Here is a 22,619-nt window from a genome sequence, read left to right on the forward strand (position 1 = left end):
TGCTGCAAAAGTTAAGGTTTAGACTGTCAGTTACTAGATGTAAAACTGCTCAGTTAAAATTACTTTTCCCTGGATATCTTTGTGCAAGGTGGGTCATATCTCAAAAATCTGAGTGTGCTGAGTTTTAAATACAGTTTTTTTAATTACCCCCCAACCCTGCAAAAACAGTATCAATGAAATGTTGTTTTTAAAGAACCTCAGAAAAATCAAAATCTTGAAACTTGGACAATGATTGTCTTAGAAACGCAGTAGAAAGATGCAAATTTTTACCTTTTCTCCTGTAGATGAATGAAGAGATGTTATGTCAAGAATTTGGACGCTTTGGACCATTAGCTAGTGTTAAAATTATGTGGCCAAGAACTGATGAAGAAAGAGCAAGAGAAAGAAATTGTGGCTTTGTTGCCTTTATGAACAGGAGAGATGCTGAAAGAGCGTTGAAGAATTTAAATGGTAAACAGATTTCTTGGCTTGGAGTTGTAATCACCTTTGTAGGAATATTGAGAAGTAACTGTAAATATATCGTCAAGTTGTTTTATCAGACTAATGATAGGTATGCTGTAACTCCAGTACTGGATACCACGCTGGTAGTGATTTTAGTTTACACTGACTGTTTACTGGCAGCTGAATGTTTCCAAATTATAGCATACAGAAGGGCTGGAATATTGATGGCTTTTGCTGTGGGTAAAAATGTAACATTTCTGGCTGTTTTGAACATGTCAGTGGGAGGTAATTTTGCATATGGATTATATCTTGTCTATCTTGTTTTTGGTGGGGGGGAGGGGGGGGAAGCAGCTAGTCCTTACAGTGCACAGAACCTGAAAATCAAAAATCAGCATCCTAGACAAAAAGAATAAAAAGACAAGGATTCCCTTGCATAGCTTACTGAAAATGATCCTTTACTAGAACCGTTAGTAAATAGGCTTACACTGTGTAAGGGTTCTAACTAGTTACTACATCTGGTTTTGAATAACATAATTTGAAATTTGTTACTGTGAACACAATGTTTTGAAGAATTGTAGTGCTGAAATAATACAATTAAAAATTACTGTCTTCGTTCTGATGTGCTGAATATCAAATTTAAAAAGTCATCATCGTCCCCCCAAATCAAGTAGTTGTGTACTATAGTCTCCTTAAATGTATGTTGGGTGGAGATTAATAAAATATTTAATGTAACAGGTTTTCATTTGCACATGATGTATGTGTCACATAGGTGTGATACACTAATCGACAATGTAAAAAGTAAACCATGGCAGGCAAAACCTAAATGCTGCACTTAACTTGCAGAAATCTTGAGCAAGGCAGAACCAATTTATGACATAATGGTATTTTTGTTTTGGTTTTATTTTACTTTCCGTTTTTCAGGCAAGATGATTATGTCGTTTGAAATGAAGCTAGGTTGGGGCAAAGCCGTACCTATACCACCACATCCAATATACATTCCACCTTCTATGATGGAGCATACCCTCCCGCCGCCTCCGTCTGGACTGCCTTTTAATGCCCAGCCTAGGGAGCGATTGAAGAATCCTAATGCTCCAATGTTACCACCACCAAAAAACAAGGAAGATTTCGAGAAGGTAACTTACAGTACCCTGGGCCATATCTCATTTTTAAATACTACATCTGTGACAGTATTTCAGTGGCTTCGTAGATTTGCATTGTTCACGCTGACTTTGGCGGCCCTTAGTGTGCACACTCACTGGCTCCCTGCTGTAGCCCAAGGGAACCTACTTAATTCCTGAAACTGTTTCATGTCCATGTTAGGGTACAGTATATTGGGGTTTCATTTATTTTAGTCCTCCTTTAAATCTGGCTATCATTTTCCCCCTCCAGGCTCCCTGGATTTTTTTCTCCTACGTCCCCCCATTTTGTTGGCTGCCAAATTGCAGTATCTAAATTGTTTTCTTTATTAAAAATACTACGTTTTAATTTGGGTAGTATTATTTTTGCAGTAGAGGAGTTGATGTATTTTGTGTAGAAGGTAATTAATCTGGACGTTGAGTAAGTATTTTATGCTACTTATGGAGTCAGTTTTCAAACTTTTTCTGGAATATTAGCTGATAAAGGGGTAAGTATCTTGTAATCACAAACCAACTTTATTTACATTTGTAAGAATTTGTTGATTCTTTGAATGACACTTAAATGTTAGGGCTGTTTTTTGTAAGACTTGGGAATAAAGTAATACCAATGTGATCCAAGTCAAATAGTTTAGAATCTTTTTCATAAACTTAAGAACTCCTTTCTTAATTATATTCAGTGTAGTTCCTTTGCAGTGCCTCAATGTGCATTCTGACAGGAATGTTCTGATACTTTGCAATTAGTGAACCTTTATGGTTCACTGACACAACCATTTGCGTTTTGTGTAATTGCTTAGTTATAACTTCACAGCAGTGATTGCCTGCAAAACTTGTGATAGATGTGTAGTATTTTCATTGCATATGTATATTTTTTGCTTGTTACTTGTTAACAATACTCACATATTCTATGTTTATTATCTGATGTGACTTCATATACAGACTCTGTCGCAAGCCATAGTCAAAGTGGTTATCCCAACAGAAAGGTACATGTTTTTCTTTATTATTACTGATCTAAATATAGACAATTTCCCCTTCGGAATTTTAAAGAAAAATGGTGATGTTGAGGAAAAGGTAATGGCTTGACTGAGCAATGGTTCTTTCATGACACTGGAGAGAAATGTGTGTGTGTTACAGTCTTATTATTCTCGTCTTTACTTTTTTTTAGTGAGGATTGATTTAAGTAATTATCTTTTGCATTTAATTTGAGCACTAGAAATAGTTGCAGGATAATTTTGTGAGTGAACAGTAGGGTGAAATAGCTTGTCTTAAGAGATGCTGTAGAAGTCCTGACACAAACCTTTGAGGGGGTTCTTTTTTCTTTCCTTTATTTTGTGTGTTTTGTTTTGACTTATATAATTTGTGACCAGTTCAGTTAAAAATCAGTTTTTATTTCTGCTTTCTTTTTAAATGTGCAACAGTTAATAATTCTGGTCACTCAAAAAGGTAGTTCTCTGTTGCAAGGGTACTTTTCCATTTTGGTCCCCATCAGTGCTCCTACCTTCTTCACACTAGTGTAGGTATACTCTTGCTCAGTTAAGCTAGAACCTTTTCCCAAACATAGGAACACAACACTGTTTTAAAAGTAAATAAGCACAAAAGATTACCAAATTCTCTTTGACATTGGCCTTGGTGAGCAACACCAGCTGAACTGTCTGCGGCAGCGGGGGACCAGGAAAACATCATGGGATGGATTGGGAAAGTATACAGTTTTTGACCAGACATTGGTACGATCGGCTCCAATAAATGTGGTTTTATTATAACTGAAAAGCTTTTTTTGTTGGCCAACTTAAGCTAAATGACATTTTAAAATAATGCACTTAAGACTATCATCTTTTTTACTACACTGTTTTAATTGTCACAAAGTCCCTTTTTTCTTTTTTTTTTTTTTTTTTGCGTGTGTGGGGGGGGAAAGAAAGATTTGTGAAGCTAGTTATAGTAGTATATTAACGTATCTGTCAATAGATGCTCAAATGCACTAGTATTTTTGTTGAAATTTTAGGACAGTACAATTTTTGTTGGGTAGAGACATGAATGTTTAAGGGTGACCTGGATGAGTCTTGATTTGAGAACCATATTGAGTAGTAGAACAAATACATGTAAAAACTGCACAGTGCTTACAGGGTATTTAGCTTTCAGAGAAAGGTGTGTTTCCATTTTATTTACTGTAGCATTTTGAAAGCTCATATGATAAGAAAAGCTCATGGTAATTGAATTATATTTGAAAACATCACATCATGCAGAAATTTTTCTCCTTTGTGTGGAAATACTCAATATTGGATTTAACATCTCTTACTATATATAGACAATCAAAGTTTTTCTGAGAAGTTAACTTTCAAGTAGTCATGTCTTACATACAAAATGCATGTGATACCCTCTTTCAGATATGGGATGTACTGAATCTTTTTTCATACATCTGAGGTCTTGCCAAAGCAGATGTTCTTGTTCAGGCATAATCTGCTTTTATGCAACTTCATTGTTCTCAATGAAGGAAAAATTAGATGAAAACTGGTGCCGTGGTTCTGCAGGAAGCCAGAAATGATCGCACTGAACTTGCCTTAAAATAAATGCATATTGTAATAGCTCAGGGGCTTGAAAGCTAATTGTAAATCTTTTTCTTACTGATGTTTTCAAATACAGTTCATATAACAAGAACAGTCTTGCTATTTAGACTTCCAGAATGTTGCTTTAAATAAAATGGCTACAGGATTGTTGAGACCATGTTGTCTTTACAATATTTCTGGGATTATAAAAAGCAAACAGACAGGAAAATTGAGCTGGTAGTTGTTTGGTTTTTTTGTGTAGTGTTTGAGGCAAATGTAGATTTAATGCTAGCTGGTATAAAACAGAACATTTGCTAAGTTTGCAGATAGCAGGGGCAGGTTTTTATTACTATGTTTTTAAGTTGAAATTTTTTTATCTAGTGCATTACATCATCTGTGGCAAAACTTTGAATACTCATGGTAGAAAACGATTACCTCGTTACTAAGAAGTAGTAGAAAATTCTGCCGTTTTTCAATGGAACAATTTTTGAATTTTAATTAAAACATTGCTAAAAGGAAGTCTAATGATACATGCAAAGAAACTATCCATTTGTTAAATCTAAGAAAATAAATTGAAAAATGTAAAAATCTGTGCTTTTTTTTTTTGTTTGCATCACATTCAAAGGACACATGCTGTGAAGCTTTTGATATATGTAGGTAATCTATATTTGAAAATTCAGGATCCTGTTTCCAAAAATTGCCAAAAGGTTGGAAACTGATGATCACTATTCTTTATAAAGTTTACATGACTGTCAGCTCTTAGCGTGCTTACAGGTGGCTCTGCATTTTCAGATGAGTGCTGAGTCAAACGAATACAGATTTTTATTTTTTTTAATTGTCATTTGTTCACTTGAGTGTATGAGGGAGGAAACGTTGGATGGTATGACACGAAATGATGGACAGGTTTGTTCTATACCAGTAGTTGAGTCTTGACCAAAGACACATTATCTAAATTTAATAAAACCATTGCCCTGTTTGGCATCAAGAAGGCTATTTGCTTTTTCTTTCATACTTGAATAGTTTGAAAGCTGAATGCAGTTTGTATCGAATATTCAAAAATATGGGTGTTTAATTTTGAGTGTAATATTCAGCCACTAAGTCCTTCGTAGAACTTCAGCTAACATTGGTCTGAGTTCTAGGCAATTTAGATGAGAGCTTAGTTTTTAATAGTTAGTTGTACTTTGGTCTTCAGTTGCCTATTTTTATGCATAAGGACTTTTAAGCTTCTGCTAAGTGAGAGATGGTTGTAGGTTAAGCCGTGGAAATTCAGGAAAGAGGTCTCCTCTTAAATTCGTACTCCACCGTTTCTAGGCATGTTTATATTTTAGAATGCCCATGTCTATGATGCAAGGCTATAATATGTTCCATGTTACCTTATCTTCTATGCAGTTTTCTTAACAATACAGCAAAATAATCTCCTGCACAGTTGTAGTATCTTAGGTGGAGTGTAGTTTTATATAGTGTTAGGTCTGAATCAATTTTTCTTTAACTGTGTTGTTGTTGTAGGAATTTGCTCGCTTTGATACATCGCATGATAGAGTTTGTGGTACGGGAAGGGCCTATGTTTGAAGCCATGATCATGAACAGAGAAATCAACAATCCAATGTTCAGGTGCTTATTACGTTGCTTCAGTTTGAAACAGCACTAAATATTTTCACTGTTGCTAATATTTTTTGTTTCTGAAATACTAGTAAGAGTTAGTTTTACTGTTTCTATTTCTAGATGCAGACTTTTTTATAAATCGTACAAATGTTTATGCTGTCTTTTTATGAAGAATATACTTTTATTCCAGTTATTACTAATGTGCGCATATAAGTAAATACTACATACACACTATAAAATACATTTGTATGTACATAAAATATATATAATAAATACATTTTTCATTTAATGCCTACTTTTCTGAGGGATTCAAAGTCATCAGTGGAAGCAGTAGCATACGTTTTTTAAAAAAAACAACAAAAAATTATCTTCAAAACAGACAGAGGAACTCAATTTAATTAAGTCCAGTCTTCTCAGAACCTAATTTTTAACTTTTAGCAAGAGCTGGGAGTCATTTTTCTTTGATGTCAATACAAATAGGATTAAACTTGAGCTGACATAGTGAAGTTGTCAGAATTTCTAGTTCTTGTCATTAATGGAAAAAAAAAAAGGATCAATTTCCAAATTTCTTGTGAAATGCAGTCTCTGAAAAACTTTTTCAGGGAAATATGAAGTGATCTTTACAAAGAATTTTTATTTGCAGTAAGGTTGAAGTGCTTCATATATGGTTTTTATATGCAAATTGAGAAAATATGCAGGTCAAAATACCCTAGCCATAAAAGCACGCTGCCATTTTGGTTGGTTTGGGTTTTTTTTCCCTGCCTTCCCTAATCTTGTCGGTGTTGAGACAGACAATTTACTGGTAGAACATTTCAAGTCATTTGGTATTCAATCTGAGCAACTGAACTGCCTAACTGAGTTCCTGCACCACTTGTGCTGAGGTTGCAGTTGCTCCTGTAGTTACTCTTTGCACTGATGATTTTTCTGCTGTACTGTGGGGCTGCACAGTCGTTCTTTCTGACCCTGTTCATTCTGCTTTCAACTTCTAAGAAATACTGTGCCTCTGTGGAATTCTGCACTCTGCTTTGCAGATTCCATATGTATGTGCATGGAGCAGTTGCACTTGTTCTGCACAGATGCACTGTGGGTGTACATGACTTCAGCTATCTTAAATTCACTGGTAGCTGAGGTGGGATTCTGAACAGGGTTTGGTTATTTTTTTTTTTTTTGTTAGTTCCTTTGAATTTGCTTCAGTTAAGTAATTTGTAATAGGTTTTATGTCTACTTTTTGGTTTAGGTTTTTATTTGAAAACCAGACTCCAGCCCACGTATATTACAGATGGAAGCTTTACTCAATTCTTCAGGCAAGTAGAATCATAGAGACAATTCGTAACTTCAAGCATAATGAAATTAAAGAACACCAAAATAAAAATACTTCTTTTTTTTTTGTAGGGAGATGCTCCAACCAAGTGGAGGACAGAAGATTTCCGTATGTTCAAAAACGGATCATTTTGGAGGCCACCACCTTTGAATCCATACTTGCATGGGATGTCAGAAGAGCAAGAAACAGAAGCGTTTGTGGAGGAACCGAACAAGAAGGGTGCACTTAAGGAAGAGTATGAACACCCATCACTTTATAGTGCTGTTTTAACTGCTAACCTGTTTGTGTTTTTCCTGTTTTGTTTTTGTAGGTATAATGTGCTATCCCTAAGATGTTGCCATGCTTATCGTAGTATTACTAGAAACTCTCTTAACCTAAGTGCTTTTCAGTTAGTCTCTTTTGATTATACTTGTTGCTGAATGCATCTTGGATGTGGTTAGATTTGTCATCATTGAACAATGAGTCCTTTCAATCCAGTTACTGTTAACCCTTTGTTTGGAGGGGATTGGGAAGATGAGAGTTCGTCTACATTTTTCTGTTCCTGTGTGTTGGTGGGACTATAAAGCACCTTTGTCAATATTGCTATGATCTCATGAACTAAACAGTTATTATAATCTTAAACTTATTGATGCTGTTCATGAGACATTAAAACAGAGCAGTTTTTAATAAGCAGGAAGAGACAGATCATCGGAGTGCTTTGCTGTGAGTTGTAAGCGTAGTGGAAACATATCCATGATTTTCTTAATTTTGCTATCCAGCTGTGTCCTTAGCATGTGGAATTTTTCGTGTTTTATTCTTTTCGTCATAGTTATGAAACTAATGATAGTCACGGAGGTTTTAAGACATAATTTATTTCTTATGTCGTCTTTTTGAAAGGATCAAAAAGATACGATTTTCAGAGTGTTCTCTGTATGTGGAGGTCAGGGAAAACCTGAAATAATCGCTTTTAGTAGCTTTATGAATCTAATGCTTTCCACAGCAGACATCACTTGCACACTCTACTTGTATCCCTTTTGATTTAGACTTAAATTGAATTCATAATGAGAATTACTTTATTAGATACTGATGTGCTGCATTAGGTACTTCTCACTTGTTTTTCCTTGATTTCTGTATGTAGTCAAGACCTGAGTGGGAATTTTTTGCACTTTATTTATGTAATGTGGATGCATATGGTCATCAGTCACTGAAAAAATGTAAGCAACAGAATATAAAATATTAATAAATTGCTTTTGTCATAAAGATGGAAAAATAAGACATTGTTAAATGGAAATTCACCAAAGTACTGTTAATTTTATATTGAAAGTATTAATATTTCTGATATTTCAGACAGAGGGACAAATTAGAGGAAATTCTGCGTGGATTAACACCTCGGAAAAATGATATTGGTGATGCAATGGTTTTCTGTCTAAATAATGCAGAAGCTGCTGAAGAAATTGTAGACTGCATTACAGAATCATTGTCCATTCTGAAGACTCCTCTTCCGAAGAAGGTGTGGAGATTTTGTATTCTGGGGGAAGAGCTCACTTAACAGCATGTGCCTCTCATTTACAAGCATTATTTCCTAAGTTTCAGATAGCACTGAGGTTTTGTATTAAAATGTGGGCTTGAATTTAAGTATGCTTTTTTCCTGTAGAATTTTGTTATATATTTTTATTCTTTTTCAACTTGCTTGTAAATGAAGCTCTGCCTTCTTGCAAAGTTGAAAACAGCAGAATAGTCTGTTCAAACAAGGAAATAAAAATTGGAATGCCATGATTTTTGTAATACTATATAGTGTCACATTGCAGTGGTAGTAACCTGTAGCATAACAGAGGGCTAATTGGCTCTTAGCATGTTTATTAACAATATGGCTACGTACACTTAGTTGTAATTCAATACTTCTAGGTACTTGTATTCTTTCTGGAAAAATGCATATGTTTTCTGGGTAATTAAAACTCTAGAGTTATCTTAATGTGAATGTGCTTTATTGTAGATTGCAAGATTATATCTAGTGTCAGACGTGTTATACAACTCTTCGGCTAAAGTTGCCAATGCTTCCTACTATAGAAAATTGTAAGTATAATATTTTAGTTGATGATGAATAAAAGAAAAAGAATATTCTGATTTCAGTTTTGTACATCACTGGTTAAATGTGGTTGTAGCGAAAGTCACACTTTTCTATGAGGCTGCTGTTACCACACTGGTGATACTTACATATCTTTGCCTGAAAATGTGTAAGATGCAGCATGTTGGTGCATAGTATTGCTTTGTAATGCAAAAAGTGTATATGCCCTATGCAAGGGAATGCTGGCATGGAACCTCACAGAGGTGAGAATAACTTGTGCCTCTTTACAGAAAGACAGTTTGTAGATAATATTCAAGGTATGGTATAGCAAATAACCCATGTGAAATAGTTAATTTTTGAAATTTTCTTTTTTTTTAGTTAAAAGCTGTTTTTTAATTCTCCATGAACTTTGGAGAACTTATAATGGGATTATTTTATTTCTAAGGTGTTGAGCAGAATTTAGGAAGAGTGTCTCAAGGGAGAGGACCTTTGTCCTTTTTAGATACTTGCTTGTGTCTGCTGCCTGGAGTCTTTCTGATACTGCAGTAGCTTGATGGGGAATATTCAGCGTGTTACAAAACTCTAGTGATTGCAAATGTTTGTTGTTGCAGTGTGTCTTTGCTGTGCTGGTTCATTTTTTGCACATTGAGAGAAGTTCAAGGGTAGCTAGGCAGCTGTTACTGTGCTTTCACTGAGCACCTGATTGAGTAAATCAGAACAGAAACGTAACTAAGATTTTTTTAAAATATACAAATTGAATTTTGAGACCATTCTTTCATTGTGTATAAGGTTGTAAAACTCCTTTTATCCTCCTCCAATCTTTCTAGGCTGTATAAAGAGACTGCAGCAGATGTGAAGATCTCCCTTCACAGTTCTGTTGTTGTCCAAGGTGATCTAATATATAGCAATCATATTTGCTTTATAGTTCAGTTCATGGCTACTATAGGGATCAGAACCTTGTGCTTTTGAGTCCTGTGTCCCAGGTATTTTCGTGAATTATATATGTCCAGAAAGCATGTATTACAAAGTTTAACTAAAGAAATGTGTATGTTTAATTCTAGTTTTGAAACAAAATTATGTCAGATATTCTCTGATCTCAATGCTACTTACCGTACAATACAAGGCCATTTACAGTCTGAAAATTTCAAGGTATGTATTTCATTGTTACTTACATGACATAGAAGTCAAATAAATAGATGCTCCTGCACAAGAGATTGCATACTGTGATAGGTGGCTTAGACCTCAAGCTTTTTAACTAAGTTGTTTTAAAAAAAAAATAAAAAATGAAATTTAAGTTTTCTGTCTTGCAGAGATAGCCGTGAAATTGAGGAAGAAAACTAGCATCCAACAGTTGAAGTGTACTGGTAGATGTGTAGTTGTGGAGTTGAGAGGGTATCTGTGTAGTACTTGGAACTGCAAACAAGACCTTCTAGCTTTTTGATTATTGTTGGACCACCTATATTTTAGTTTCAAAAATAAATCTGGGCTGCTCAGCGTGGAAGGAAATTGCTGGACATAACAGCACAAAGTTACTTTTTAACATTTTTGTGATAGCTAGGCTTTTTTTTTTGAGATTTGATAAACAGTCTGACCATAAGTAGTTGAAAGTGATCTTTGAGATAAAGTACTCTGCTTCTCCCCATTCTCATTGCCGGCGTAGCTTTTCCTTATCCTGTTTTAAAGATGTGTCAACAGTTCTTTTGTTTTGTTTTGTCCTTTTTTTTCTTTCTAATCAGAATCTTTAAATTCAAAGCTTACAGTGTAGCTAGTTTTTCTGTGTTAAGGTCTTTATTCCGGTTGTCCTACCTTCTCTGCATCCAGTTGCTCTGGATTAAGAATTAATTTCAGTTATCTGCTATTTTAGACCTGTTTATTAAGTTGTATAGTGAAGACAGGCAGTAGATTTTACTTTTTTTTTAATAATACCTACATCTCTAGCTACGTTTAATGTGTCAAGTTTGTGCTGAAGCCCATCATTTCAAATATACTTCACTTCTACAAACAAATGTAAGTAGGAACATGATTTCAGTTCAGTAGTATGAATAAGCCAGCGTTAAATTTTAGTTATTTTACTTTACAAAAGGAAAGGTATTTTCTGTTACATTTAGTAGAGGCACTTGCTTGGAACATCTAGGCAGAATGAAATTTACTATTGGGCTAGGAACTGTGAACAGCTGAAATTGAAAATGTAACAGGAACTTAAAGGAAAAAGGAAATGGAAGTGAGACTTCTATTTATTTATTTATTTATTTAAAGAAAGTAGTTCCTATCTGTTTTTTTGTTCAATTACTAGTCTTGCCCAGCATAGTATAATTGTAATATTCTCCAGTATGGGACTACTTAAGAGTAGCTGTCTATAGTAGTAGTTGTCTGTGGTGTATTTCCGATCACTTAACATTTCTTAATACAAATTTATTAACATTTCTTTTTCTATTACTTCTAGCAACGGGTAATGACATGCTTCCGAGCATGGGAAGACTGGGCAATCTATCCAGAACCATTTCTGATCAAACTACAGAATATTTTCTTGGGGCTTGTAAATATCATGGAAGATAAAGAAACGGAGGTAAGTGACCTTGGTAGTGATGCTAGTAGATAGTAAGGAAAAATGTATAAATATAAAATAGGGCTTGCAAGGATTATTTTGATACCTATGTTGAGGTGAATAAACAGAATTTGCATCTGAAAATACCTTACAATACTGTATTTAAGTTTAAATACAATACTGTATTTAAGAGCAAGGATTCCAAAGAAAGTAAGTTTTAATTTGCTTGTGTGTTTGTTGCTTATAGATTAGGTGCTGTGGTGGAGTTCAATTGTAAAACCATTTCAGGGCAGACTAGTGCAGAATGACAGGTATTTCCTTTATATTGGAAATACTGTAGTATCTCTCTGTGAATTTTGAGTTAGAATTTCAGGCATTAGTTTTAATTGCTGACAGTTCTAAATAGCTAGGCATCTGGCTACCTGAATCATCCACTTTCTTTTGGTTTGAGTGTCACACTTGGATGTAATAGAGCCACACGAGCTTTCTTAGTTTGAGAGGAAGATTGTGATAGATCATTTACACTGGTGATATTCTACTTTGATCTTTGCTGTGTTGTGTTAGAGCAGTAAGTTGATAACTTTCTAGTTATGCTACAGCATCTCTCCCTCTCCCCCTCTCTGTCTCTCTCTCTTTCTCACCCCCCCACCCCTTTTGAACAGGATATGTAGTGAGGTTCAGTTGTTGCTTAGTGATGTGTATAAATTATTATTCAGTATTTTGAAGCTCTAGGCTTAAAATTTATGGAATACCATTAGCACTGTGTGAATGTGTTCTGATATGTTTACAGTTGCATATAAATATTTTTTAAGAGAATCAAAACAGTAGACGCTAATAAGTGGATGTATGTTCAGGATAAGTTCATTGGTAACTCTGTGGCAGCATGCCTTTCAGAGCGATGGGAGGGAGACCTACAGTATCATTGGAAGGTTTGCTTCCTTCCCTTCGCAGTAGGGTGGGATGAACATGCATGTATGAAGGACAGTGCCGGTACCTAACAAGTTAGAATATGTAGGTGTATTTATCACTTAGGTGTGTTCCTTAAATTTGTGTTCCTGCTAAATAGTTGATTTTTGTCAGTTGTTCAGATTACTGGTGGTTAGGGAATTTTTCGTATGTAGTAAGTATGATTTATCAGACTGTGGCTCATTTCAAGCTAAACCTCAGCTTAATAGCTCTTCTTTTGAATATGGGTAATGCAAAGCTTCCAATACATTGTGGACAAATACCATGTTCTTGCTTGTGATGATTTTTATAGGAGGATATTGTTGTATTTTTCCTTTGCAATAAGCAACTGTACTTAGTAGCAAAAATTTGTAAAGTTGAGATTTTCTGGGGGTTTGGGTATTTTTAAAGCTACTCCTTTAAAAAGAAATGAATCAATAGTTGGAGAAGTAAAGAAAAGCAATGTAGATTAGTTCTAGAAATAATTAACTATTATTTGCTCTCAGGAGGTACCAGATGATCTTGATGGTGCTCCCATTGAGGAAGAACTTGACGGTGCTCCACTGGAAGATGTGGATGGAATTCCTATTGATGCTGCTCCTATTGATGATCTGGATGGAGTCCCAATTAAATCGCTGGATGATGACCTTGATGGAGTACCTTGTATGAAGTGTTTAAACTTTACTTGCAATTTGAATCTTCAATTTTTGATGACCTTTTTTTTTTCCCCCCAAATAGTTTTTACAAGTACAGCCAAGAATTGACATGTCATGTAGTTTTGTAAAATGTTGAATTGGCTATTTTCAGTCTGTTCTAGGAAGAATGAGTTTAAGAACTGCTTTTAGATTGTAATTGCTACAGAGACGCAGCAGGTGTTTTCTGATGATATGCATATCAGGTTCCAAATCCTAATTTCTTTTCTTTGCAAATATTAAAGTGGTATAATAAGATTTATTATTTAAATCTGATTGTTATGTTAGGGTTTCCCCATTTGAAATTTTGTAGAACTTTGGAAATTATTTTTCTATGTCTCTTTCCCTAACAGTGGATACGGCTGAAGACTCAAAAAAGAATGAGCCGATATTTAAAGTTGCCCCTTCGAAGTGGGAGGCAGTGGATGAATCAGAATTGGAAGCTCAAGGTTAGTTTTCAAAGTACATATTAAACTAAGACACTTTCCTAAGTGACCTGAAAGCTTAACGTCACTTACCTATCTCATGATTATTTTCTAACTGGTCTGTTTTGAAGTGCTAATATAATTTCTTCAGTTATACAGTAGGATTTTTCCAATTGTAACTTCTTTTATTGGTTTTTAACCTTAGTGAATTTTGTAGTTCCTTTTGTTTTTGTTATTCTACTTCAGTAACCTACCAACCTTTAAAAATAATTTCCAGTTTATTAAGGATAAATATTGAAAAAAAATCTGGGTATGTGGTTGGCAGTCTTCCCAAATTTTTGTTTGGAAGATGAGATTTTGCAAACTGACAAATACTTGTCTGCTATTGAAGGATTTATTCGAACATGATATGCAGGGTAAATGAATAGTTCTGTAAATAGTAAATATTCTGATGATGTATAGTTCTGAGTATTTCTGTGAAACAGAAAGTCTGTATTAAGTGCTAGATGCTGGTAAAATTTATCACATTTTTATTATGTTTACAAATATTAATTTTCAGATTAAGTGATAGGTTTTTCTGTTGTTAAAATTATTTTACTGTCTCTTCTAGCTGTTACTACTTCTAAGTGGGAACTTTTTGACCAACATGAAGAATCGGAGGAGGAGGAAATTCAAAAGTAAATACTTTTTCATTCTGATGAAAACATGTTCAACTAAAGTTGGGTGTCTGTGGAACTCCCTTTAAAATATATATGTATTATAAGAGCAGAACAAAAATGAAATTTTGAAAGTAGGAAAATAAGAAATTGGAGAGAAATCAGGATTTTAGTGTGGCATTGCTTTCGGCCCCCGTAATGGTTTTCTAACACAATATATTAAACCTTTTAGTAGAGTTGTTAACAATTGATGTACATTGATGCTGATTTGATAACTTTATGTCAAACAGTAGGAACTAAGGTAGTAGTATTTTACAGTTTGGAAAGGTTGATGTCAGGTATGCATGAATGTATCTAAACCCTCTGCCTTTTGCTTTTGAGATAAACGCAGTGAATAATGTTTTGATGTATATGTTTCTTTGGATGCTGATAGACTTCATGCTGTCTGCTGTTTTTGAGCAGTCTTTTACTTTGTTCTTTAGGCAATTGAGAACATCTATTAGTAATGCTTTAAATATCTTACTACATTGTATGTAGTCCTGCAGCACTCTAGTGGCCAGTCTGGGAATATAATTTTGTGTATCTGCCATGTATCAGGTTTGTTTCCAAAAAACAATAGTGTAATTATTTTTTTTTCTTTTATAAAACTTAGTGTATCTGAAAAGCGTGATTACAGCACTTAAAGAGATTTTGTTGAGGTAGCAGACTTGTATTGTAGCTGAGTTAAATACTGATTTTGTGACTAAATTTCAAATGTTCTTCTGCATTCTACATGAAGAGTGTAAATTATAGGAGTAAGAAAAAAATAACTAATTAAATGAAAATATTAGACATATATCTCTTGCAGACGGAGACTTTTGTAGCTGCAGACTTTTAAATAACGTAATCAACTAACAGATTGCAAAACTGGTAACTAATAGAAACTTAGTAGGAGAGATGGCAAATAACAGATAATAGTCTTAAATAAATTTGTATATATATATCTCCATTACTTCTTATGTTTTCTTTATAGTCAAGAAGAAGAAAGTGAGGATGAGGAAGACACTCAGAGTTCTAAGTCAGAAGAGCAACACATGTATTCCAATCCTATTAAAGAAGAAATGCCTGAATCTAAGTCATCAGTCAAATATTCAGAAATGAGTGAAGAAAAGCGTGCCAAACTCCGAGAGATAGAGGTCAGCATGTGATGTTTTGTGCCACCCTTCTGTACCTTTCAATCCTGTTCCCCACCTCCCCTCCCGCCTTGAGGTCTGTACATATAATTGGGAGTTATTTTTACTGAAATAATTTTAGTCCTATTATATAGTGGTGGGGTTGTTTTAGTGCAGTGTATTGTTATAAAGGTATATTTGTTTACAGCCTTGCCTTGCCTTGTTTTGGCTTCCAAAATACTTCAGGGAAAAAATGAAATATTGAGTCAGGGGATATTGCATGTTGAGAATTACTCTTCTTTTTCAGTGTCCTTTTTTAGTACCACTGTTAGCCTTGGATTGCTTGGGTTCCTGTAGACTGTTCTCCTCTTGGCAAATACGAGTGGCTTTTGGATGTGGCCTTAGTCCTATGTTTTTCTTGTTCTCTCCATCACTTGCCTTGAAATGTCTGTATTTTCTTCCATTTAAAAATTACTCTTTTCCCTGTGTCAGCCATCAAACAAAGAAGTAGATGCAACTAAACGCAGGTGGTCCTGGAAGTGGGGCGTTTTAATTGAAGACCTACATGCAGTTTATAGGGCTCATTTCTTCTTTTATCCTTTCTCCAAGTATAGCTGTTAAAGTTGATGAGCGCATTCTCAGGTTTTCCTGCTGGCTTCTGAGCCTGTGATTGACTGAGAAGGGAACTGAAATTTAGCATGAGCTTTGTCTAGCAGTGAAGCCTTTCTGTCATATAGTGCCGTCCAGAAACAGGTTTAAAATTGCATGTGACTTTCCAGCTTTTATTCAGTATTAAAACCCACTGAAACTGAAATTCTTGTGCCTTAGTTCAGTGCTTTAAAATTATATTAAAAAGCTGCTAAACTACTTGTTGCAGTTGTAACTTCTCCAAGTGACACGTTACAATCTGGGTAATATTTTGAAGTTGGAATTGTGGCTGCCTACCTATTCATGCTATAATGTACTAGTTAGTTAAAACCAGACATTAGCAAAACTCCATAATACTCTTGTAAGATGTACAAGCAATAATATTTTAAAATGCCACAGTTTTTTTTCCCAAATATGCTTCTGTTTAGTAATTCAGATTATTAAAACTAATGGACTACAACTAAGCCCTTAGAAACATCTTGCTTTGCATATCAGTTTGAAAGTTCATGACACACAGCTGAAGTGAATAAATTCTGAATTTGAGAAAAGATAAATGGTATTTATGCCTGACTTGACTCATGGGGGCAGTAGTTCTGTATAAAATGCATGATGTTAGACTAATGAAAGTACAAATGAAACTAGTTTTCATTTTGCTGTAATAATGGTTGTAGCAGTTATGGAAAGGGCTCCTTTCAGATTGAGTATCTGTTTTATAGATGTTGCCCTGGCCGCTGCAGAGGCAGATTAGGAAGTGATTTACTTTAACCGTTGTCAAATTTTATCCTGCATAAGTGTGTTAAGTTCTTTCGTCAATGTACCCTGTCTGTTGTAACAGTTTTATGTGGTAGATATTTGAGGTTTTCAAGTGCATGTTGCCAAGTTTATTCTTTGTGGTAAGTAAATTACCATCTCAGTTTCGGACTTCTGGAACTATCAGAAAAGGATTTAATTTTTTTCATTTTCAGAAGATTTCAGACACGATGTAGAAGTACTTAAGTTTTAAAATTTCTCCTCAAGTTTGTCAATGACAGGAAAGTGTTCCCTGTACTACTTCAAAGCATTTACATTTCAAAGTTTCTTAGTGTGTACCTAGTCCCTCCCAAAGAACATATCCATTATTAAATTTGAGGAGATGAACCGAAGGGAAAAAAACCCTACAATTACCAGCTTTAACAATTACGCCATCTAATACACGCTGTTAAAAATGTCATGTAAAATCTTTGGCAAAAAAACCCAGTAAAGTCTGATTCTCCAGCAGTTTACACAGTGACTATTAGGGAAGATGAAACATGTTTTTTCATGCATTTTTTTTGAAATTCTTGAATAGAAACAACAATTCTTTTTCTTGAGACAATTAGTAAATTAAGTTTGTCAGCTGGGAGGGGAAGGTGCAGTAGGGAACAAGCTTTAGTCGTAGCCATCAGGCTGGTGTCATCAAAGAAGGCAATCATTGACATCAACAAAAAAAAACCAAAATCAGTTTGTCACCGCCCATACCTCTGTTAACCTTCCTGAAGTGTGGATTAGAACTTAGAACTAGAACTCTGCAATTCTAGAACTTGGCATGAGCAGAGGCTTTTTTGTAACACTGAACAACAGTGATTTTTTCACTGTTTTTTTGAAGTGTGGAAAGACTGGTGCTTTGCTTTACGTTATAACTCGAATTTCAGAATGGTCTTCATGGTGCTGTGCACGTGTGTGTCTCTTTCCCCACCCCAGGGACCTCTAAAAGGAAGGTGTATTCCTCTTTGTAGACTTCAGTGCTGTGAAGTGTTAGAAACATGGGAATTCTACAGTGTTTAAATTGTTCATTAAGCTTGTTTCCTCAAAGCGTACAAAAACTCACAGACACAACTAAGCAGCATTGTCCTCCTTGGACCTTCCTCTAAGGTGTTTCTGTCTCCATCTTGCTGCGCAAGATGTTATAATCCTACTCCAAAAAAGCACAGTGCAGGCTTCATCTGCAGCAGGAGGCAGGCTCTTCACAAATCCAGATGTATCAGGGCTTCCAAAAAGGGTCAAACGAGATTGTTCCCTTTTAGAGGCTGCCTTTACTCACCTTTGTGTTAGCCACCTGACACCTCAAAGTAGTGTTTGATTGCTTAATCAGAGGTAGAAGAATAATGGTTTTCAGTCTTCCTGTTCAGCCTTCCTGCTACATACCACTGGGCTCCAGGAGATGCAGGGCTGGATTCTCTTACGCTGTCCTGTGTTTGTGTTCTGTCAGAACCCCCTGCCCAGTGCATAGATGGAGATATTTTTTTTTATTTTTTTCCCCAAAAATGTGTCTTGATATTTGAGGTGCAAATTATTTTTCCACTGAGAGCCAAATAACCTTCTTGTGCATGTCACAAAGGGAAGGAGGTGACTCTCCTTGCTTTCTTTGTACAAATTGCGCTACCAGACAGAATCAGAGTTCCTTTAGTGTAGCATTTAGTATCCAAGAGGGAATGACTGGAGTGCAAGGTAAGAGTAGATGTAGCATAGGCCACAAGAGCGGATTGTATCCAAGACCTGTCCTGGATTTCAAGGGCCCTGTATAACTCTGTCAAAACAGCGAAGTTCCATACAGTTTCCACTGTTTCTTTCTCTGGATTACGGTGCTTAGTACGCAAAATGTTCACTTCTGTGTACTTGTTCATCAAGTTATAGGAGCTATCTGAGGCTTGTAATCATCACTAAAACAATATAACCCTTTGGTCTTTACTGTCTGCGGAGGTTTCTGTACCTGGCTCGTGTGAGGCCACTGCAAAATGGCAAAAAGATGGCCATTAAATATCTTACTCATTGTGGCTTAGTAATAACAGATGAAACAAATTGGCTCTTGCTTGACCGATAATTTCATTAGTTATAGCAGTTCTTCCATGGAAGGTAGTGTTAATTCAGAAGATTCTGGTCTTCGAATCTACTTATGTTTTACACGAAGACAACAGCAAGGAGTTGCTTAGCTCCAAGACACGTGGCATTCTGTGAGTGGGATTGAGTGTGCCAGAGGTCTGTTACGGCTGAAATGGTATTTCACATGTGTGCATAAGTATCGCTGTCATCTATTGTTGATAATATATTGTATCATATATTAATATTGTAAATATTGTAGGTGCAGAAATTCCACTGCTCATAGACTTGCTGGAAAACTCAGCCTTTCAAAGAAATATTTTGCTCTGCTTCTGGCAAAGTCTAGGACTTATTGCAGCTATTGTTGGGGCAAGTCTGTTTTAAGGAAAAACAAAACACTTTGGTCTGTTTGGATGTCTATCCAAGATTATCTAGACTGTAATCAGTGTAGATTTGAGTGCAGTTATGTATTGAGCAGAAATTCTTGTATTTCATCAAGCATCTGGTGATTAACTTCCTAGTTAGTCCTAGTATGTAGTATGCAGCTAATTTACCTCAAATACGTGGCCAGGCTCAAACACAACTTAAGTTCTGAGGCCCTGTAATGTGGAATAACCTCTTGTGAAAAAGCCTTTTGTCATCCTGAAAACTGCTGTTGTGGACACAGCATCAGCAGAAGATCAGAGAACCAAGGACGGTTTTTGAAAATAGATTTGTTTTAAGCAAGGGAGGCAACCCACAGCCACCTGTTTGTGTCAGAGTGCAAAAAGCTACAGGTAGGGCTTCAGTTGGTGTCGGTCTGTGGTTTCCCTGAACCATGGCAGCAAGATGGTACCCTTTTCCGTAACTTGCTGGCTTACTGCTGGCTAGTCTGTAATCAAGGCCTCAACTTCTAGAAGAGGCTGAATGTTTTAAACTCTTGTCAAAGGGGGAAAATGTCATGATGAGAACCAGTAGACAAGAGGCATGTTGTGGAGGTGTATATCTTGAACTTGAGAGATACCTCTTCATGGCTAGTGAGAAACATGATCCCTGTGCTGGAGCATTTAGTGGAGATTGCTGGCAGGAACTCCAGTGATACTTGACACTTCTGCAGGGCAGTCTCTGAAAACCTCTAAACTCTCTGCTGTGGAGGACTGCTGTGTCTAAGAAATTAGTATTACAAAGGTTTGGCACGGGGTTTTGAAAAATTTTCCCCTTCCATATTACCAAGCGTATTACTGACTCCAGAGATGGTGTAGATAAAGTCAATGTGTCTGCTCCTGAGGATGGGCAGGTGTAATAGTTTTTGTCTGTTGGACGAGAATAGTTAAAGAATAACCAGTTCGATGGGAATGTTTTGGTTCTTTCTAAGTGCATGTTTACAAAGTGGAATACTTAGGAAATTTATTGATCAGATGCCTAAGCGGATTTCAGCCCAAGTTTTAAGGATCTTTCTCCTGGAGATGGTGGTATCTGGAACTGTGTGATAGGAATATAAGCATCATGTACTCTACATTAAAAGATCCATAAGTGTTCAGGGCAGCCAATATGCTATGAACAGTGAAACAGTGAAGGGAGATAATGAAACATGTAAGTTTATATAGTAGTTCTGAGCAGCAGAATTCTTCAGAGAATTCTTTTCTGGACTTTGGGACCCAAGTAATTCCTTCTCTTTTAAAATCTAGTTCCTGTGGTGGTGTGTTAGAGCAGATAGCAAAAGCTGCTATATATGAAGCTGTGGGATGTGTTGATCTGATCTAATCTAATTGTTCACCTCTGCTGAAAGGGAATATCCTGATCCTACCTGTGAGCTCTGGCACTTGCTTTCTTCCCCTGAGCCAATACATCTCTTTGCAACTGGGGAAAAAAATTGAAGGTGGGGGTTGGGCTTCTGCTGGATTAGTGAGCTGATCTGGCTTATGAAAGGCTCAGCCAAGTACTGCAGCTGCTTGCAAGGGCAGGGTGGAGGAAGAACCCTTTGGCTGGCGTACAGGAGTGGAGGAGGAAGGTGGAAGAGAATGATCTTTCTGTAGTGAGCTGTTGATAACATCTCAGCAGTTTGTAACACCTAGTCTCCTTTTCCAGAGGATGTACTAGAGCTGATTTCCTCTACCCACAGCATCTTTCTAAAAGGAGTCAGTTAACATGGGTTCAAGGGCAGATACAGTGGGTATGTAGAAGAGAGATTCATTGATGATTCATGTGTAAGACCACAGCTGTCTCAGGAAGCTGTACAATCTTGACATAGTTGGGAGTTTGAGCAGGTGTTCAGTCGGTGGTTGTTGTGGAGGCTTTTCCTGTTTTTCCTCTCTTCCCCTAGGCACCTTCTAATGACCACTCAGCACCCCATCCACCCCACCCCAGTTACTGAAGAAGTTGCATTCACAGTTGCTGTTGGCATTTTCAATTTCACACCAGCAGTGGGCTGCAGTTCAGCGTTTCTTGCATCCAGATTACTTGATTAAATAGAGTAAAGCCTGTTGATTGGATTCCTAGTTTTCCTTCATTTTGGGTTATACATTGGGCTATAGACTTGAGCTTCCTTGCTTTCAAAATATGGTTAAACAGAGAGTGTGTCACAGGTTTGTTGACTAAAAATGCAAAGAAATAAAAGTCTTGTAATGAGGGGGTGTTGTTTTGTGCTGGCTTTTTTGTTTGGGTGTTGGTTTTTTTTAATTATCTGGGTGATTTAGTTGGAAAATAAAGCAGAAGTTTTATGGGCATGTTTATACCATGACAATCCCAGAGGCCTTCTGGATCAGCTAAGCCTCCTCTGTACTCCTTTTCAGTACTGAATGTGCTGAACAACTAACGGCCTTGGAGTTTACATGGTGGTAGAGAATGCAATATTGGCTTCTTACCAGAACAGGTGGTACTGGGTGACATGGAATATATGGTTCCAAGAGGTGTTCATGCTTTTGAAACTTAACGCATTTTGAAGTGGGGAGGGGGGGAAGAAGAAAAAATGCTTTTGTGGAAGGTGGAGTGGTATGTGACAAATGACAATGTCAGGTTTCCATTGGCTGCTGACTGTTTAGTTGGCTGAATTGTAAGCAAAAAGGTAAACTGCTCAATGGTTGGTAGAGCATACACTGTAATTGAGGGAGGTAGGCCGTACATTTGTCAGAAATTTGCCATGGTACAAGATAGCAATGCCCTTTTTCCTTTCTCTCCACACCTCTCCCCTTTTTTTTTTTTCTTCCCCAAAACATATTGTTCCATCATGTTTGACACTAAACTGAAAAATGTGTTGTTGACATAAGCTCTGTAACTGAAGGGGAAGGGAATCCTGTTCAAAGTAGTGGTATCCTTGCTTGGGTTTTGTGTTTCTTAATGTATTTGTTCTTGTGATTGGCTTGTTTTTGTTATGCCTTTCCTTTCTGCGTAGTCAGTAATTAGAGGGGCTGATTAGAATATATGCTATCTTCGTAACTGATCTGGCCTGCTGCTTTTGAGAGGGAAGGAAAAAAACCTCTAGGTTTTGATTTTTGTGCCTACTTCATATTAGGGAATTGAGGACCTGGAGAATAAGAATCCTTTCAGATAATCAAAATGGACACAGTTGCAGTCTCTTTTCCTTTGTGTGCTTTCAGTGTGGAAGAGTTAAATATTTCTAAAGAGAAAAATATTTTGTGTTTGCTAAAAATGAAACCTCAAGC

At 36.2% G+C, this 22,619-nt stretch overlaps 1 protein-coding gene across 5 annotated transcripts in view; it reads left to right on the forward strand.

Annotated features, from left to right (window-relative positions):
- LOC119156531 (U2 snRNP associated SURP domain containing) overlaps positions 1-22,619 on the forward strand; it is a 46,063-nt gene that overhangs the window by 17,073 nt on the left and 6,371 nt on the right. For 4 of the 5 annotated variants that reach the window (XM_037406342.1, XM_037406338.1, XM_037406339.1 and 1 more), the window contains 14 exons: positions 285-450; positions 1,363-1,574; positions 2,514-2,557; positions 5,621-5,725; positions 6,954-7,020; positions 7,109-7,272; positions 8,364-8,526; positions 9,010-9,089; positions 10,143-10,230; positions 11,525-11,647; positions 13,078-13,234; positions 13,617-13,712; positions 14,299-14,365; positions 15,357-15,519. In XM_037406342.1, the coding sequence (XP_037262239.1) occupies positions 285-450; positions 1,363-1,574; positions 2,514-2,557; positions 5,621-5,725; positions 6,954-7,020; positions 7,109-7,272; positions 8,364-8,526; positions 9,010-9,089; positions 10,143-10,230; positions 11,525-11,647; positions 13,078-13,234; positions 13,617-13,712; positions 14,299-14,365; positions 15,357-15,519 (1,695 nt within the window). Of the gene's footprint in view, positions 1-284; positions 451-1,362; positions 1,575-2,513; positions 2,558-5,620; positions 5,726-6,953; positions 7,021-7,108; positions 7,273-8,363; positions 8,527-9,009; positions 9,090-10,142; positions 10,231-11,524; positions 11,648-13,077; positions 13,235-13,616; positions 13,713-14,298; positions 14,366-15,356; positions 15,520-22,619 lie in introns of those variants that run through there. The other variant, XM_037406341.1, reaches the window with a different exon arrangement.

The sequence above is a fragment of the Falco rusticolus genome, chromosome 13, assembly GCF_015220075.1.
Source record: "Falco rusticolus isolate bFalRus1 chromosome 13, bFalRus1.pri, whole genome shotgun sequence".
NCBI classification, from domain to species: Eukaryota; Metazoa; Chordata; class Aves; order Falconiformes; family Falconidae; genus Falco; species Falco rusticolus.